At 47.1% G+C, this 17,988-nt stretch overlaps 5 protein-coding genes across 5 annotated transcripts; 2 read left to right on the top strand and 3 right to left on the bottom strand.

Moving 5' to 3' along the window:
* Positions 1-1,196: 1,196 nt before the first annotated feature.
* On the top strand, positions 1,197-4,162 carry F4813DRAFT_26512 (Pkinase-domain-containing protein). The gene is made up of 2 exons (XM_049240308.1): positions 1,197-1,776; positions 1,837-4,162. Exons 1-2 carry the CDS (start codon positions 1,597-1,599, stop codon positions 4,015-4,017), a joined length of 2,361 nt encoding a protein of 786 aa, XP_049101207.1. The 5' UTR covers positions 1,197-1,596; the 3' UTR covers positions 4,018-4,162.
* A 1,127-nt stretch (positions 4,163-5,289) lies between these two features.
* On the top strand, positions 5,290-8,259 carry F4813DRAFT_354332 (actin-like ATPase domain-containing protein). Its single transcript, XM_049242738.1, has 5 exons — positions 5,290-5,849; positions 6,053-6,652; positions 6,712-6,963; positions 7,026-7,557; positions 7,648-8,259. The coding sequence occupies exons 1-5, from the start codon at positions 5,620-5,622 to the stop codon at positions 7,978-7,980; spliced, it is 1,947 nt and encodes a 648-aa protein (XP_049101206.1). The 5' UTR covers positions 5,290-5,619; the 3' UTR covers positions 7,981-8,259.
* A 4,959-nt stretch (positions 8,260-13,218) lies between these two features.
* F4813DRAFT_26415 (uncharacterized protein) lies at positions 13,219-15,011 on the bottom strand. The gene is made up of 3 exons (XM_049240295.1): positions 14,150-15,011; positions 13,879-14,088; positions 13,219-13,791 (listed from the first exon to the last, which is right to left on the bottom strand). Exons 1-3 carry the CDS (start codon positions 14,808-14,810, stop codon positions 13,331-13,333), a joined length of 1,332 nt encoding a protein of 443 aa, XP_049101205.1. The 5' UTR covers positions 14,811-15,011; the 3' UTR covers positions 13,219-13,330.
* F4813DRAFT_26285 (kinase A anchor protein) lies at positions 15,012-16,272 on the bottom strand. The gene has a single exon (XM_049240273.1). The coding sequence runs from the start codon at positions 15,924-15,926 to the stop codon at positions 15,213-15,215; it is 714 nt and encodes a 237-aa protein (XP_049101204.1). The 5' UTR covers positions 15,927-16,272; the 3' UTR covers positions 15,012-15,212.
* A 418-nt stretch (positions 16,273-16,690) lies between these two features.
* Positions 16,691-17,661, bottom strand: F4813DRAFT_354309 (signal transduction histidine kinase). The gene is made up of 2 exons (XM_049242737.1): positions 17,480-17,661; positions 16,691-17,374 (listed from the first exon to the last, which is right to left on the bottom strand). The coding sequence occupies exons 1-2, from the start codon at positions 17,575-17,577 to the stop codon at positions 17,122-17,124; spliced, it is 351 nt and encodes a 116-aa protein (XP_049101203.1). The 5' UTR covers positions 17,578-17,661; the 3' UTR covers positions 16,691-17,121.
* Positions 17,662-17,988: the final 327 nt, after the last annotated feature.

The raw sequence follows: 17,988 nt of genomic DNA, 5'->3' as shown, positions 1-17,988 counted from the left end.
ACGTCAACTAGGAAATGTTACCGGGCAGTGGAGATGGCTGGTGTTGTGTAAGAGTACAGTAAAAGTGGCCTATTATACACTATGTACAACGGTGTATCCGATTATGCAGTTAGGTCCATACCTACATAGGTACCTTAGGTACATATGTACAATACCTCCAGTGTAATAATGATTTCCGGAACGCGTATCGGTACCTAAAGGGTTCCTTTCAGGAAGCGCTAGCCGTCGGTAGACAAAAAGGTATACGAAAGGTACCTTCGCAGGAATCACAAAATGGAAGGCATAGCAATGTTGGGTATCAAAAAGGGAAAATAAGACCATAGCTAGCGTAATTAAACTAAAAAAAGGGGAATCCACCCGAATTGTAACTCACTAAAATTTTTCTCTCTTTTCATTTTCATACCCCTGGTCTTAGGCGTAAATTGCTAAGATTGGCTCGATTTTCTGGGTGACCCGACGTCTGGCCATACGTAGGTGAGTAGCGAAATTGGTGTCATTATGCTCCCCAGGGAACTTTATTCATGCTAAGCTGCTTAAGCTGCCCCAAGATCCCCTCCCCCCCTTCCCAGTTTCTAGCTTAGCGCATCAGAAGGTCCTGTCAGGTCCTGTCAAACACCTCTGAAATCACTTCAATCAATCAATCCGTCCATCTATTCGTCCACTCATTCGAGATCCCTTCCCATCCGGCCGTTCCAATTCGACCCCGTATCTCTTCTCCTCTCACTCTTTCTCCCTCACTCTCTTTTTTCAGTCTATGGTTTAACTTTCGCTCATACTCACATACAGAAAGGTGCATGTATGCGCGATAAGAAAGCCGGTCGATTAGTTTTCACTTTTAGTTTTTTCCTGCCCTTATTGAACTGTTGATTCCTCTCACTATTAGTTTTTTTCGGTTCGTTATTGCCTGGCGACGAGTTTCTAAGTCGACTTCACAAATACATTTTCGGAACAATCAGTTCAGCCAAAGAGATTAATCAAAGGCAGCATATTCGAAGAAGAGTTGCAAACTTGAAATAATAATAAATCGCAACTGTCAGAAATCTTACCATCCTCTCCTTTTTTAAACCAATATACGAAATCGTCAATCCGTCACTCCCTTGGATCCAACACGACGACATCTGATACGCTAGTACCTAAGGAGTGTGCAGTATTTCCAGAAGCCCTCCCCCTACTACATCAGCTTTGACCACGCCGACCCGCCCCCCGGCATACTGGTTCTCATCACCCCCTTGTCTCTTTTAATCATCTAACTTACCCTATTAATCCATTCTCTTCCTGCTCATTTCCTGTCTTGTCCCCCTCTGCATATTATCTATCCTATTTATTCTATCCTGGTGGATTTCGACGATTCTTTTGGACAACAGCGTCTAGTGTCCGCATATCAAGTAACCATCTTGACAACACCCGAGCCGCTTACGTTCTATATCAACGGTTCCCGCCAAGCTGAATGCACCCGTACACCAGTATAGCTCTTCAATAGAGCTGTTAAGAGGGTATAGTGACTGTACGAGAGAAGGTAGTCGTATCTCTCTTATTCAGTAGGATTAAACAGGGCTATTAGTAGCTGGCCATCGAGATCGAACAAGAACACAGGAAATGGTCAACATGACGGTCACATACGATTCCCTCCGGGGATCTTCGATACCTCAAGCTAACAAGCTCCCCCTTGAGGATCGATTCGAAGTTCTAAAGGAGATTGGTGATGGAAGTTTTGGTAGTGTGGTTCTAGCAAGGGTTAGGACTGCTGGTGCGAGCGTAGCTCGCCGTGGCACTGTGGTATGTCGGTGAATACCTAGGTATAATGAGCAAGACAGTAGGCTGACTATGACTTTGTAGGTTGCTATTAAGACTATGAAGAAGACCTTCGAGTCCTTCACACCGTGTCTTGAGCTTCGAGAGGTTGTTTTCCTAAGAACATTACCGCCGCACAGCCATTTGGTTCCTGCTCTTGATATTTTCCTCGATCCATTCACCAAGAAACTCCATATATGTATGGAGTATATGGAAGGAAACTTGTACCAGCTCATGAAGGCCCGCGATCACAAGTGTCTTGATAACGGAAGTGTCAAGAGCATCTTGTTTCAGATTATGCAGGGTCTCGAACATATCCACGCCCACCACTTTTTCCATCGCGATATTAAACCCGAGAACATTCTTGTCACGACATCTGGGCATCAAGACTCTGTTAACTCTTTCAGGCGGTATTCAGCATTGATGACACCGCCTTCTACGCCTCCAGCATACACTGTGAAGATTGCCGATTTCGGTTTAGCAAGAGAGACGCATTCCAAGTTGCCTTACACAACATATGTATCGACGCGATGGTATCGTGCTCCGGAAGTACTACTGCGAGCCGGTGAATATTCGGCACCGGTAGATATTTGGGCCGTCGGTGCCATGGCGGTCGAAATTGCGACATTGAAGCCTCTTTTCCCAGGAGGTAACGAAGTTGATCAGGTTTGGAGGGTTTGCGAGATTATGGGTAGTCCTGGAAACTGGTATAACAAGGCAGGCGCTCGAGTAGGTGGAGGAGACTGGAGAGAAGGAACCCGATTAGCTGGAAAGCTTGGGTTTTCCTTCCCGAAGATGGCACCGCACTCAATGGACACGATACTTCAGTCACCTCAATGGCCTGCGTCTCTCAGCCAGTTTGTGACTTGGTGTTTGATGTGGGATCCAAAGAGCCGGCCAACATCGACTCAGGCATTGGCTCATGAATATTTCACAGATGCAGTTGACCCATTACGACCGAAGTCTTCGGCGTCAAGGATACTAGGTCGCAAGCAATCCGACATAAGCCGTGGGAAAGATGCCGCTTCCGGGACGCCAACTTCGTCGAAACCCTCATGGTTTAGGAAATCGTTGATCGGCCGCAACGATACCACAGAAAGTCCACCTGCGCCTATTAGTGTGAAAGATATAGTCGCGGCTCCGCGTCCATCGCCAATTCATTCACCCGAAACCGCGGAAGCTCCTTCTGCCAAACCGAGGCCAGCCGCTGGTAAGCGCACTACATGGACTAATGGGCCATCGAATGTTGCTCCCATGCCAATTCTGCCTACGATCCGGCCTATTTCGCCCTTATCGGATGCTGTGACTGCTCAGGCGTCAAACCGCACCCCCTCGTATAATGATTTGTATGCTAGTGGAAACGACAAGTCTAAAAAGATCGGTCGCCAGCTCTCGGTAGCTTCGAACACGAGCCATTATGCCGAGCTGCACCGGCAACAAGCCGAACGAGCTCTGAATGGCAATAGTGGGCTAGCTTCGCCCCCGAGTGGGCACAAAGAGAGCTTCTTTTCCCATCTACGCAAGCGAGCCAGGAGATTTTCTGGTAGGCATCAAACTCCTGTTTCGCCTTCGTATGAGGACCTCGAGGCACAGGCAGGGTGTGGGCCTTGGTCTAGCAACAGATCTTCAATGGTCATCGACCAAAACGGATCTACAGCGAAGGTGGATAATTACGAATCGTTGGATCGCACTTTACACGACTCTCATAATCCCGCGCTGGGTTCTCCTGCACCGCCTATTCACATGACTGCGTCAAATAGTAACTTGAAGCGACATCATTCATTACCTCATCAGCAACCTAGATCTGTTGATAACCTTATCGGGGTAGCTCGTACGCCCGGGCCAATTTCCAGCCGAACGAGAAGGGCTCAAGCAACTCATGGTGTGCAAAGCGATGCCTTAGACGAAGAAGACGAGCTGCTAGACGAAGCACTTCACTCTACCCATAAGGCCATGAAGCGACTCGAGAAGGAAGGAAAGACCAATATTCGACAATCGGCCAGTAATGTTGGGCTCTCGAACCCGTATCCGACACCGTCCCCGTCAGCTAGTGGAAATGTCGTACTTTTCGGGGATGGCCATGAATCCCTAGCACCTAAGCCGTTGGACCTACGCAAGAATTCGGGACGAGATGGCCAGAACAAGTGGCCTACTCCTCCGTACGAAGAAGGCGAATGGGCAACTTCGGCGGCTGCAAGCATTTGGGCTGCTGGTAACAGATTCTAAACATTTCGATTGGTATTGGTTGTTTCACATGTTCCTCATGGCACGGTGTTGGGAGTTCATTTTGGGGTTCTATGGAGTCTTGAAGCATTCTATTTTGCAGCACTCATTTTCTAGCATACTTTCCGATCTTGGCTCGATTTCCATTCGTCGATCTGGAGTCCGATTCGACATTTGGCCAGTCCAGTCTACGATGTAACAATCTCGAATCTCAAATACCCCAGCGGCCGGTTTATGGTTAAAGGCCAGCTGATTTTTGTGTTTTCGCCGTACTTATCTTCGAGAATACCCACTATAGATTTGATTTGCAAGGTTCAAAAGGGCATGGACCCGGCAAGACATGATTCCCTTTGTTAGATGTGGGTGGCCTCAGGCACATTTACTTCGTTGCATCTGACGGCGAAAAAAAACAGATAATTAGGGACAGGTGTGGTAATTTTAGGGCACAGCTCAGACGGGCCTGGCAACCACAGCAATTGTACAAAGTAGAAAAAAATCTGCATATGTTATCTTGGTGTTTTGGGCGGTAGTTTGACCTGGAAGAATTTAACTTGAGTCTAGACATGTCTGGGGGTTTGCAACCCTGATAGTTTGTCATATACGGTATGGTTAACCGAAGGACGGTTATATAATGCAGTACTATTTATATCGTACACTGGGCATAGCGTTAGCTCTCAATCAACTCTGAGAAGAGTCCTCCCTCCGCATGGACTATTAAGACTTATTTCATATTCATATTAGATTTTATCATTATCATCGCGGTGCTAGTAGTGGTATATTTGTAAATTAGTATTATAAAAGCATAACAAGGTGGTATACATGCATATACCAAGTTACTTCGTACCTTAGTTCGTATGGACATTAGGTAGGTACATATTGAAGTTGATTGGAGTAGGTAAGAGCTGGCAAAGGCCCCTCTATGTATGTAGCCCTAAGGCTCAAAATCAGCCCCAGAGAGGGTGATACATTAGTAGGTACCTACCTGCCTCGTTTGACTCGGAATGCATCCAGGTAGCAGCTTCGGTTCAGGCAGCAGAATAAACCAGATGGACTGCATAGGTAAGTACCTAGCTACGTAGGTATTTATGGAGGGTTTCTCCTTTTCTTCTCTTCTAAGAGTTTTTAACTAAACTTGATATCCATAAATTCTTGAAGACGAAAAAAGGAAAAAACGAAAGAATGGTATCATAAAATACCAGGTACAGACATAATCTTTAGTATATTAGGAAAGGTCAGCCCCCGCAAGTTGCATACTACATACTAACCTAACCTACTAAAGTAACCTAACCTACCTAAGTATTGTGCATAGAAGGTTGGAAGCTAGAGCGGCTGTGCGACGGCTGTGATTCCACGCTTCAACTCTGATCTGTCACTCTCCTGCAATTTATATTCTATTCTAATCCTCCTTTAATTTACTCTCTTGTCATTATATTTACCTTTTGTTATTTTTCTAATCCTAGATCTATGGTTACTCTATTAGATTACTCTACAGTCAATCATCTTCTCTCGCGCTCTGTCGCATCTTCCCCCCACAACAGGTCTTATACGCCAAGACAATAAGACGACAAATATCAGGGGCCTATATTGGACCTTTGGTATACATGAATGAGTCTCAACGCTGACAGAATCGAAAAGAGCGGCATCATGAATATCAATTTACCAATCCGATCATCACCAAGTCCCAGGAACCAGGCTAGTAGAAACTATTTCACTAATTACACTCCGCCGGCGTCGACAGAAGCCGTCAATGGTCCGGTGCGTGAGCCCGCTCGGGAGCTTCTAACTATAAACGACCGCCTTATTGTCGGTGTTGACTTTGGTACTACGTTTTCTGGGTGAGTTCGGCTTCTTACCACCACAATCTGTGTAGAGGATAGAGCTTGGAAGTCGAGCATAGCATGAGCATACCCTTTTAAGACTATAAACTTTAAGACTATATACTATTTCTCGGACATGACGCCGAAATGAAATATAGTATGATAATTCATGTAGTTATGAGACCGTCATGTACGGCTACAGCAAACTGACCAGAATACAGAGTAGCCGCAGTATATACATCGACGCCGGATGATGTTGAGATCATTAAGACGTGGCCGGGGGGAAACGGCATCACATCTGATAAAGTTCCTACTGAGATTTCATACGATTTCCCGCCCGACGCAACAGCGGAAACAAAGCCCAATGTGAAATGGGGGTTTCAGTTCAAGCCCGAGGAGTCGCGGTTACGATGTATCAAGCTCTTCCTTGATCGATCCCAGAAACTACCATTTTATGTCAGCCCGCAAGAGACTGCCACGCTGCTGAAGAAGTATAATAAGACAGTTGTTGATGCCGTTAGTGACTATCTGACTGAGATCTATAAACACACCATGGATGCCCTTACTCGGCGGTACGGAGAATCGTTCATGGCATCAACTAACGTAGATTTCGTACTCACTTGTCCGGCTGTGTGGTCCGATGCAGCGAAAAACACAACTTTACAGGCTGCTGAAAGGGCTGGGATGGGTGTTAAGTCCGAGATCCAGATGGTCAGCGAGCCCGAAGCCGCTGCTGTCTATACTCTAAAAGCTATCCAGCCGAATCATCTCAGCGTGGGAGATAACTTCATCGTGTGCGATGCAGGTGGCGGGACAGTAGAGTTAGTGTTTTTTTTGACCCCTAGATACTTACCGAGCCCATATCTAACTGATTATACAGCCTGATCGCATATAAAATCGTATCATTAAAGCCGCTAAGAGTTGAAGAGTCAGCTGTTGGAACCGGTGGCCTTTGTGGAAGTGCATTTCTAAACTACAGATTCGAAGAACACGTCCGAGGCCGGCTCGGTCATAGTCGGTTCGAGGAGATGAAATTAAAGAAAGCCAAAACTTGGCAGATGGGCCTTCGATACTTTGAGGAGTTCGTCAAGAGAAACTTCAATGAAGATGAATATCAAGAGGTTAATGTTCCGTAAGTTCTACATACAGTTGCCATTTATCCATTCCTAAGGAATAACGACTTACGGCCCATAGATTCCCAGGTTTGCCCGACGACGAAGAAGCGCGAGTAGACTCGGGTTTCCTCGTTTTGACAGCCGAAGAGATTAAGGAAATTTTCGAGCCTGTAGTCAAGGAAGTCTGTGACCTCGTTCAAGGCCAGGTAGATGTTATCCGCGGTAAGAGAGGCATTGTTTCGGGAATCATATTAGTTGGTGGTTTCGGTCAGAGCGACTACCTCTACCGACGGTTGAAGTCGCATTTTACAAGCACAGCACCACCCCCCTACACAGAACGACCAACGCATGCCACTACCAGCCTAGCATACGAAGGGAACGGCAATATCGAAGTGATGCAGCCCGTGTATGCTTGGACGGCAGTGGTCCGTGGAGCCGTACTACGTGGACTCGAAGGAAATATGGTTATCAGCAGGAAGGCTCGTATGCACTATGGAACATCCTACGCAACCGTCTACGATGAAGAGAAACACAACGTGAGCGAAAGATACTGGAGTCCTCTATGGGAACGGTGGATGGTTAGCGACCGAATGCAATGGCATATCGCAAAGGTAAGTCGTCAACCTGTCGGCGGAGCGTCGGTTATCTCCCGTCTGCCTACATAGCACTCGTCATTCTAACATCATACCTCTGTGTCGCAGGGTGAAGCAATATCCCCCCTCTCGCCGATCGCTTTTCACTACACGCGCAACTTCCGACCAGGACAATCGTTGGTGGTGACAGACGACTTGATCGCATGTGAGGCGGACGAGCCGCCAGCGGCGTACTCACGAGACCTGGTGAATGTCTGCACCCTGACAACAGATTTAAGTGCGGTGCCGCGGAACTTATTCACGCGGCTTACGACGACACGGGGCGTCGAATTCGACAACTTAGACTTTACGCTTGAGATGATTGTCGACAGTGCCGGTCTCGGGTTCGAACTCAAAGTCGATGGTGTACGATACGGGCGCGTCGAGGCAGATTTTCACTAAACTCGCACAAATCATAAGAGCCTTAACTTCCAAGGTTACTGGTTTTCAACTGCATTAGAAAGCAAAGGGTGGAACGGATGATTTTGGATATTGGATAGGGGCGCTTCGGGTCGAGCCGAGGTTACACTGCTTCGATGGTATATAAGATGTATGTGTTGTATGTGCCATGTGTACCTAGGTATAGGTATATAGGGGACTCGATCTGTTATTCGGTAGTATAGAATATTCGTTTAACTATACGAAGAAGAAACCCTAATTGATTCATTCCTACCCTTCTCGCCCGTCTTATTGCGTCGTTATAATGCTATGCCCGGCTGGTAGAAGAGGGGCAGCACGTCCATTTTCTCCATACCGAGTTGTCCTAGACGCGGGCATTGGCGAATCACGACCCGTACTTGGATACTTAGGACATGGACGTCTAACAAGCCGGGCGTAAAAAGAGGGTTCGGTACCCACCCTGTCAGATTCAGATTGAGGCGGGCGGTTGCCTTGTCCTGCACGGCCAGCCAGTCAGCGGTACTGTGCGGCCGCTGCCCTGGTCTTTTTTCTTCTTGTTGTTATTGCTGTCTGCTAGGATTAGTCACACCGATGAGGGGGGCCGTCCCGACGACGACAAAATCGAAACTGCAGAGACGGGCAAGGTTCCATGGTATGTATAGGAGCGCGAGGTGCCGCGGGCTGTGTGGAGGTTGTAGGTAGGTAGTATATAGGCAGCGTATAGTGCTTACTATCCTCGGATCAAACACTTGGTATTTATCTTGCTTGCTCCATCAGTCTGCCCTCATCCGATGGGGTTGGTGGTCTAGTTTAGCTGGTTTGGAGAACTACACGGCTTTGTGTTTGAATATACGAGGCTTAAAACTCTAGGGTAAGGTATACGAAGAGCATAGAACTAACACTAAGGCGAGAATGGTTATACATAGGTAGCTATCTGCCTACCTAGATAGCTATCTCATACTATGATACGAAGTAGGGATCGAGACCGTTTTTGTATAGCATTGCACTGTCCAGAAACTGTATGTTTTAAATTCAAAGGCATACGAAATGGCTGTTGGTTGGCTAGGAAAATTCTACTGGACGGTCAAATGATGGGTAGCGAGGCGAAGCTCCTGCTACGCCACCACGAGCGTAGGCAAAATTCGCTCCTACATAGGAGGCAAAGTTGCGGTGAGAGGAGAAGAGGAAGTGAAATTTCATTATAACTATTGGAAAACCCAACGCAAATTCTGAGTGGTATCTTCGTCTGCGCCCTTGTTGTTAACCAACCCTATTTTAGACGACATTCTCACGGACATCGTCCCATCGTCCCATCGTCGTAATTATCGTCAGTCATTATTCGTCCCCTCGTGTATTCATTCGCTTCCTAATTCATTTCAAATATGAATATAACCAAAACACATGTGGCTCGCTTGAGAGCCTTTCTCGTTCATCATAAAGGTATCGAAAATTCGTAACGTCGTTAGTCGACAAGGAGCTGTCTTTCCCGGAAAAGAGAGTGCCACCTTACTCGGATTTCCCCATGTTCGCCTCAGCATGCAGTGTATGCTGTGCGGTATGCAGTCCGCCCAGCGGCTCTCTGCGCCAGCTAACGATGTACGTGCTATGTGTCCCGATCCGACCCCAGATAGGTGCATGTCCTAGACACGACACGACACGAGGCGAGGCTCCGGGGCTGGCCAAGACTCGGAACCTTCCGGTCACTCCCTTGTATTAGGTGCCTTGTGTCGCATCGGGGGTGATGCAAACGTGACTAGACAAGGCAACCTGGGGGCCATAGGGCTGAAAAGAATGCACGATTCTGCCCTGTCGATCCTCTCATGCATCATGCAGTGGAAGGAGGCTACCGATCCTGCATTCGACGTTCCAACGTAGAACGTGCTATAAGATATAAGACCCTTCTCCTTTCTCCTTTCTCCCTTCTAGGGGTAGGACTCTGTCGTTAGAGTAGGAAAGACAAAAGAAAGAGATCATGTCATGGTAAGAAATAACGATAAAATAGAATCGGATATAAAGTCCGACCAGACCTGGGCCGGCATCGGGACCAAGAGTCGGGAATTTAACAAAGCCGGTATATGGGTATATGGGTATATGGGTATTGGCTGTCTGCCGGCCAGGCATGGCATGGCGGCAGTAGTTCGCGGACCACTTGTGGGTATTCCCGCCGCGCTTATAGCCCCATGTCTCCCTCCTCGATTTATCGCATCGAGTGATGATTGTGTTTACCTCGAGGCTCCTTTCCTTTTTGTCCCTGTGCTTTCTTCCGTTGCCTTTCATCTTTGATCATGTCTACAGCATCCGATTGCGAGCGTCGATTCCGTGCCTCTATCTCTGGTGGCACAAAGTTGCGGTTGCGGACATGCTTCATCTCTTCACGAGGGCATGATAGGTCGTTCCACCTCATGCACCTGATATATGTATCTTCTGAGATATATTTGTGGCAATGCAGATGCTCGAGCATGTGGAAGTCAGGACGTATGTCATTGACCGTTTTACCTTCTTCTATGAAGTGCTCGCGGATGTGCCACATCCTATCTTCGAAGTTTTGGCGGCGGTCGCAATTTTCACGCGCCCTATAGTCAAAATGGAATGTGTCGCAGAACCAACAGATAGCTTTAGAAGGGAGTTTGTCCCCGAGGTGGTCGGTGATTATATGCTCGATCCAAGCATTGGTATCGACTTGGCTGAAGCCGAAAGTGTGCTCACAGCCAAATCCGAGGAATTCGCACGGCAAACCCCTAGGGACTGGGGTATGATATGGGTTATGTAGGCCATCGTCAGGGTCGCCGTATTGAGTCGGCATGGTACTATTACTACAAATCGATGTAGTGTCTGAGGTGCCTTCTGTGTAAGAAGACCCATAGCTGGATGTTCGCTTAGACATATTGCCCGGCGAGGAATGGAGGGGTTAAGGTAGTATAGTGTGATTGGTGGCTGTCGGCGATGCGAAATCGAGCCGAGGAATACAACTAATAAAACAGCTAACCTAGGCCAGATACGAGAGCCAGGTCTTGATTGTCGGCGTTGTTTCAAGATGGCCTTCTAAATATGGTAAAGAAGCGATAACCGATGGAATTTCGGTTGGCACCTTTGTCGGCGATTTCGAAGAGACTTTGCTTGGTTTACAGTATTACCTGAGCTAATGCCCAATGGTGTATAGATGCTCTCAGATCCTTGAATCTCTTTTCGGAGATAGTAGGCGTGGTAGCTCGGAATGATGGAAGCGTTGGACAGGCGCCAACTGTTACCGACTTTCTATTCTTTTTTTATTCTTTTTTTCGAACGTGCAGCAAGCAATACACTTCTCATATGTATAACTCGGAACTGGACTGGCCCACTTTGCTGCAGATGCTGATTTGCAACAAGTTGTGGCGGCCCCAAGTGGTGAGATGGTCGATTTTAAGGGGGGTAGAGAGGGGGGGAAGAGAAACTGGATTCGGAAATTCAACGTAAGATGATTCTTAGGCTAGGGTAAGTGGTAAGTTCAGTCTTTCTTAATTGTCATCTAGGATATTTGTTGGAAAGATGATTCTCGGGAAAACAGGATGACGGGCTCTTCTTGGGCTGTTATTGTCTTGAAATACCAATCTCATGATCCAGTCCAGAGCATTTAATGTTTACCAGCAGGGGTATACGGCCTATTACACCCACAATGAATAATGGTCTCTTAATCGTTACCCGGAATGTTGGCGCCCGCCACCGACTCGTTTCTGAGTGTGCATCCAACCCTCCAGAGCTGCATACTCCCACACCCACCCTGGGCCACATAATGCAGCTATGCTACTAAGAGACGTGGATATATCTGATCGGGTAGCAGTAACGCCATTGAATCAGTATGAGGTATTCTTAGACCACGACTATCCGAGAACCGATCCGAAGATCGGCAATTCTGCCGGAAGCAGCACGTATTCAAGACCGAGCGAGTCAAATCTGTGTATGACTGCTGATACGGCGAAAGACGCCTCATTAACATGATAAAGACATGACGAATCGTCTGCATGGCTCTTCTGCATCTACAACGGCTCTTTCGTGCACAGATGACTCTTATTCCCCCACGATAACCCACTTCTGTAGCCCAGGGGAGGTTGATTGGCACGGGGTTTGCTTGTGAACCATTCAGATATCATTGGGTTATCCACCACTCCCTGTCGTGGATTCGATGAGTGGCCTAGACTTCTAGCAAGCAAGGAATATGAGACTCATTGCTGTAAACAATTTTGAGCTGGCCCCGGATGTGGTAGAGGACCAATCTATTATATCCAAGGTCCACCCGCGAGACCTCAAACCTCGACTGGCGGGCTATCACCGAATATCTCATCTCTCAGCTATATGATACTGTGTCCCCAGATGTCTGATGCGCCTGTCGGGCTATAATTTCTTTTCTTTCTTAGAACCGGTCGATGTCACGTCAGTTAACATACTTGGTCATGATAGTCTATCGTGTTAGATATCTTCTCGTCACCATAAAAGTTCTTGTCTATAACATGCTGTCATAATTGTGCTGCGAATTAGGCACGAACGGATAAGACTAGCGTATGATTCGGGCTGTCTTCAGTGCAAACCCCGAATCATCGGCCAATATTATGCACTTGCCTCGAGACCTCATATATTAGCTCTGAAGGGATATCTATATCTCTTGTCTGGAAAGCGGGACAGTGTTCCGTGTATCACAGATGCCGATCCGTGTGGTCAGACGGAGACAATACTGACGAGGTAACCCGCCTAGTTAATCATCTGCGAGACCGGTGAGCGTCTTGAGTGGATGGACTGTTTTCATATGCTTCTTTTTTCTTAGGTCAGAATATCATGAACTTCCTATAACAGTGAATTTGAAACGACGTGTATGATATCTCCTAAGCATGGATGGTATGCGTGGTAAGTGATTGATATGCACGAAGTTGCATACGTTGCATGAGTCCAATCGTGGGAGGTATGCATACAACCAACAGCTGCTCCAATAGGTTCGATCCGTGGATTGAAGACAGCGAGGAGGGGGGAACCGGCAGAAATTTGTGTCCGCAGAGCCTCAACTACTCCACTTCATTTATTTTCTCTGGTCTTTCTTTGACCCCTCCTGACTCCCCTGTCCCTACGCTTAGGGTGTGTCGTGTAAATTTAGAGGGACGATGATGCAGCAGCTCTAATTGGTTCAGGCTTCAAACCCGCCCATTGCGTGCGTGTTCCATTTTTACCGTTCCGATATGTCGTACGCGTTTGAATTCCGATATAGAGTTAGATCGTATAGGAGCAGATGGGGCACCACGTCTGAAAGATGTCATCTTATTCGAGCCACTTGAGCTATCTCGATCAAAATGTTTAAGTCACCGCTTTTAGTCTTTCTCGGTTTTAGGTCTTATTCGGGATCGCAAAGGACCCTAGCTTTTGCCACGACATTCTTGAAATGCGGGTGGTCGCCGTTCTCATCCCCCGTCTTGGTGATTCCGGGGAAGGTTACACAGCAGATTTCGCGTCCAGCTAAATCCTCTTCATCTTCAGCCCCGATGTCCTCCATAGTAGATGCCTCAAATAATATCCTTTGGTGAGGGAAGATCTTGGGCATGTAAACTTTGAATGTAGCTTTCTGCACTACCAATAAGCGTGCTAGTTCGACCGAGCTGTGCACCAGCGCGCGAAGCGCATTATCCCGAGCTTCCGTTGCGCTGGCATCTGTGATTGTATCTAAAATGTGATTGACCCTTGAAATAACGGATTCGATCACTAGCGTCATTTCTTCCTGCATCCGCGCGGTGGTCTCCTTTCGGAGTATGGTAAGTGTTGTCGCACGCCATTGGTTCACAGCTTCGATTGAGCCTACTAGAGGGTCAGCTGTCATCCTAAGGCGAGCTCAAATTTAAGGGTACTTTTAAGGGTACTTTTAAGGGTACTTTCAAGGGTACTTACTAATTGACCTAAGATACTTCTCTATCTGGGTTAATTGGCGAGTTTGATCTTCGGGAAGACCAACAAAATAGGCCTCGAAAACACTCTCTACCAAGATGCTGGATACCACATTTTGAAGGAGATGTACCTTCGCCGATGCTGCAAGTTGCTCATACATAGGAACAAGTTCTGCAAGATCGTGCATTTCAGCATCATCGGCATGCGTAAAATCTATGCCCTCGTTAATTGAACGTTCGTCTAAGCCGCACATATGGTTGTTGAGCCGCCCTACCAATTTTTGCTCGTCTGAAATGCACGATAACCCAATTTTGCAAGCCGTTCCCAAGCTTCGTCATAGAGTCCCCGAACTCTTCGTCGGTTGTCTGATGGCCTCTCGCCGTATTGGTGCTGACCCATTGTTTGAGTCCGGCGATATGACCCTTTAAAGCTCGTATCTCGTCGTCACGCTCCTTTATTTCCCTTCGCAAAAGGTCCCATCCTGCGCGCAACTCAGCTCGCTCTGCCTCTCTTACATCGACCTCGGCACGCAATAATCGGAGCTCAGATTCGACTCGTACGAGCTGCCGATTTAAGTCCGAATACTTCGCTTGCCAGAAACTAGCCGTGTCGCCTTCTTTTTGAGAGAGTATATCCAATTCGCGCGTAAACTCAGCTTCCATAACAGAAAGTTCCCGGTTCAATTCGGCAATCTTATCATCTTTCTCCTTTAGGAGGATGTTCTCCTTTTCCTTAGAGGCCAACGGCGCACTACTATCTTTGCTTCCCGAACTTGTGACATCATGAGTGCTTTCGTTATCCGGACCGGGCGAAGATGAGGTAGAAGCTGCGCGGGTGAGCTGTGCACGAGGAGGAGGGGAGATTATGCTGTTTCGTGATGAGGCTGAAGGGCGGATTGAATGGGAATTGCCCCGCCGTTTCTCTGGCGGGCTCATAGTGTCAAAATAGCAGAGTTGCGCGCAGGGCGTTGCAAGACGAATTCTACATTGACAAAATCGGTTGTAATCGGATACGTTTTCTCGGTGCCTAACGCGACTTACATGTCAATCCACATCAGCACCTGCGTGGAGGTCATCAATACGGAAAGAACAGAGGAGACCTACACTTACCTATGTACCTAAACGTTAGGTACATGCTTGAGGCTGTGTGGATTGCGTAACGGCTTAAGTTCGGGTAGACTGTTTGTCAGTACAATACCGTAGTACAATGGTTAATGCTCCTTCCGATCCCGTGGTATCAAGCTTTCTTACACCGAGCTGTATGAAGCTCGACTTTCTTGTACCTACTGACATTACATTAGGTACATAAAATGCCTGATTTGAAGCAACCGATCATCGTCAAGTTAACTCAATTTCCGCTTCAATTTCGTACGCTTCATCACCGTCTTCTTGCTTCTTCGCCCCCATCTTACATATCGCGATTTTCTCTACCGGGACATCTTTCATCCATACGTAATCGTCATAGCGGTCTAATATATCCCTTGCATCGATTGTCAGCTTCTCATGTCGCTTCCCACCTTTGCGATTTCTCCCTTTGGCGTATATCGTGTTCATAATAGTAGCATGTAATAGCAAGGGCCGGTTTTCTTCTGTCATCAGTCCGGCTTCCTGAAAGGTCGATCGCAGATTCTCGCAAAATCGCAATAGAGTACCTTCAGTATCGACCGGTGGAGCGTAAAGCACCGATGCCTTAGATGACGTTGGCTGCATTGAATGTAAACCTTTCAGCGTTACAGATAGTAAAGGGGACAGCGGCCCAGTTGGCTCTTGTCCTGTTTCAGCAGCGTTGATGCTCGCCATTATTTTCCTAGGTACCAGTGTCTTTAAGAGCGCCACTGCCTTATCCAAGCCGTCGTCCCTTGGAAAGCTCATAACGCCAATTGTAAGGTGAAGTGTACCTAATGGCCGAATAGCTTGCTCTGGCACAGCGAAACTGTCTGGGCTTGTCACATCTCTGCTAAAGGCTGATAAACTCGCCGAGAGTTGGTGGCGGGATTGCCCCGTAACAAGTGGTAAGCATAAGAAGTGCGTAGGTGAAGGCCGAGGCGGCATAGTAAAGCTGTACCAAAGAATAGATGATACACCTAATACTTCTTAAGCTAAAAGGATACAGAATTTATCATATAGAGTTTGTGTTTGGCTTGGTCCTCGATTCAACTTTGTAAGGTATGTTGAATAATGAATAATAATTCACCGCACCAATTATCTCCAGGATACATAGTATCTAAGAAAATTAAACCTACAGCCCCTTACGTAATTTGTCGGTGCGCAAACTAAATAAATAAGTTGGCTAATATCTCGATATGCGGAAGATAATCTAAATGAGATCTAAGCCTGTAATTTCTAAGATTGAAGATAGCTCCGGAGCTTTAAGTATAGATTAAAATAGCACGGCTCTAAAAGAGCCCACGTGCAAGCCCTTAGTAAAACGTGATATTGATTGGTCTCCTTATTATCTGTAATTCAATAAATGCAAACTTACCTAGGTTATAATATTTCACTTCGAATCAATGCTCCCAAGTCAAGATCGAGAACTACTCGACATTTTGCTACGATATTAGGACCGCATAGTAAGCCGTCTCAGATTGGCAAACGGGAGATCTGCACTAGCCACGTAGGAAGAGATGGGCAAGAGTAACCATGACCCTGCATCATATGGCCAGCATAACAAGTATGACGTAGAGAAGTACGTCAAGATGCGCCGCTATGTATTAAGCACTAAAGAAATCCAGATCTGCACGTGGGGTGACGTTGGCACTCTTTTGCAGGATATGAGCGATAATATCCATAAAGCTGACGAGGCAAGGCTGCGGATGAAAAAAAAAATCGGTGTATTAGAGGAGCGCGACTTGCCTGTCCGATCGTGAGAAGCTGTCGCCTCCTAAGACTAACCTAGATGATCGTACAGTGTATTGTGCTCCGAGTTACGCGCACCAACCAACTGCCTGCAATAAAACCATCATACAAAGTAAACTGCTCTCTACCTGATGATCGAAGCTGTAAAAGTACGAGAGGACAGGCGTGGGGTATATCTGAAGTCAACTGATGGGTTAGGTAGAATAATCGGCTGCTACTTCCTTTCCCTCTCTGAGAACTTGGAGCAGCCTTCATTTCTCATGATGTTCGAAGCCCTTTAGCAATGGTCGCACCCATGGGAGTGTCCATGTGGTGACCATAATCGCTAAGGTTGCTAGTAGCATAGTACAATTCAAACTCAAAATGTAAAAACTCGACCCACGTCCATCGGCTAGGTAGAGTTGAAGAAATTCTTGAGGGTCTGCTCTACGTCGGCGTACTCTGACTTAACTGTCTTGAGAGTTTCCGTGATTCGAGATAGGCAGAGCGCCTCATCCCTCTCTGGGCTGCCATCGAGGTTCTCTTTCTTCCCGTAGCGTTGGATCTTCTCGCAGCTGTCCTTAACTTTAGTTAAGCCGAGAGTCGCAGACGAGCCTTTCAAAAAATGACCAAGTCGGTATAGCTCATCAAGATTCCGCGCTTCCCTAAGAAAAGTGCGGCCGTATTAGTTTCGGTCGTCTATAAAGAGAACTGCGGGGCAGCCAGTGACAAAGAGCATCGTAGGTAGCGACCGTGAGGGTAAAGCTTACAGAGCCGTGTCCATTTTCTCAAATGTCTCCTCGGCCTGTTCGAAGAATCCGAAGACGATGGATTTACTAAATTCACGATCGTCTTCACTATCGTCCATCTCTAGAATCTGACTAAAAGTCACAATATCGATCGCATCCCCTAGGTCGGGCAGGTTGCCAGTGTCATGACCGTCATCGTTCTGCACAGGCAGACGAGGATCCGTCAGTTATTTGCCCAAGTATTATACTTTGAATTTAGAGTCATGTTTCCATTCATACCTGGTCGTTAGCAGCCATGTTGCCAGGTTGTGCGATGTAAAGGACTGGTCCTGAAAAGACGGCGCCAGTCAGAGAAGTCGACTTTGGTCGTAGCGAAGAAGGGACCCTATGCGATGAGCCCAAAGTCACAAATAGAAAAAGGTAGCGGCGAAATGGACAAAATATGTCCTAGAAAGAGGGTCGTGTGGGTGGTCTGAAAAAAACCGCGGCGACTTTAACCACTCTAGTGTTGATCGAAGAATATTTAGGTG

Source organism: Daldinia decipiens (genome assembly GCF_022478715.1).
Source record: "Daldinia decipiens strain CBS 113046 unplaced genomic scaffold F4813scaffold_10, whole genome shotgun sequence".
Classification (NCBI taxonomy): Eukaryota; Fungi; Ascomycota; class Sordariomycetes; order Xylariales; family Hypoxylaceae; genus Daldinia; species Daldinia decipiens.
The sequence above is the reverse complement of the archived record's forward strand: the minus strand, read 5'-3'. Positions and strand labels throughout refer to the sequence as shown.

Coding starts and splice junctions, on each gene's coding strand:
- F4813DRAFT_26512 (XM_049240308.1), top strand. CDS start 1,597: ATGGTCAACATGACGGTCACATACGATTCCCTCCGGGGATCTTCGATA. Junction 1,777..1,836: donor TAGCTCGCCGTGGCACTGTG/GTATGTCGGTGA, acceptor ATGACTTTGTAG/GTTGCTATTAAGACTATGAA.
- F4813DRAFT_354332 (XM_049242738.1), top strand. CDS start 5,620: ATGAGTCTCAACGCTGACAGAATCGAAAAGAGCGGCATCATGAATATC. Junction 5,850..6,052: donor TTTGGTACTACGTTTTCTGG/GTGAGTTCGGCT, acceptor ACCAGAATACAG/AGTAGCCGCAGTATATACAT. Junction 6,653..6,711: donor GCAGGTGGCGGGACAGTAGA/GTTAGTGTTTTT, acceptor CTGATTATACAG/CCTGATCGCATATAAAATCG.
- F4813DRAFT_26415 (XM_049240295.1), bottom strand. CDS start 14,810: ATGAGCCCGCCAGAGAAACGGCGGGGCAATTCCCATTCAATCCGCCCT. Junction 14,089..14,149: donor TTTCAGACGAGCAAAAATTG/GTAGGGCGGCTC, acceptor ACGAGGGCATAG/ATTTTACGCATGCCGATGAT. Junction 13,792..13,878: donor GAAGTATCTTAGGTCAATTA/GTAAGTACCCTT, acceptor CTGACCCTCTAG/TAGGCTCAATCGAAGCTGTG.
- F4813DRAFT_26285 (XM_049240273.1), bottom strand. CDS start 15,926: ATGCCGCCTCGGCCTTCACCTACGCACTTCTTATGCTTACCACTTGTT.
- F4813DRAFT_354309 (XM_049242737.1), bottom strand. CDS start 17,577: ATGGACGATAGTGAAGACGATCGTGAATTTAGTAAATCCATCGTCTTC. Junction 17,375..17,479: donor GAGAAAATGGACACGGCTCT/GTAAGCTTTACC, acceptor CACTTTTCTTAG/GGAAGCGCGGAATCTTGATG.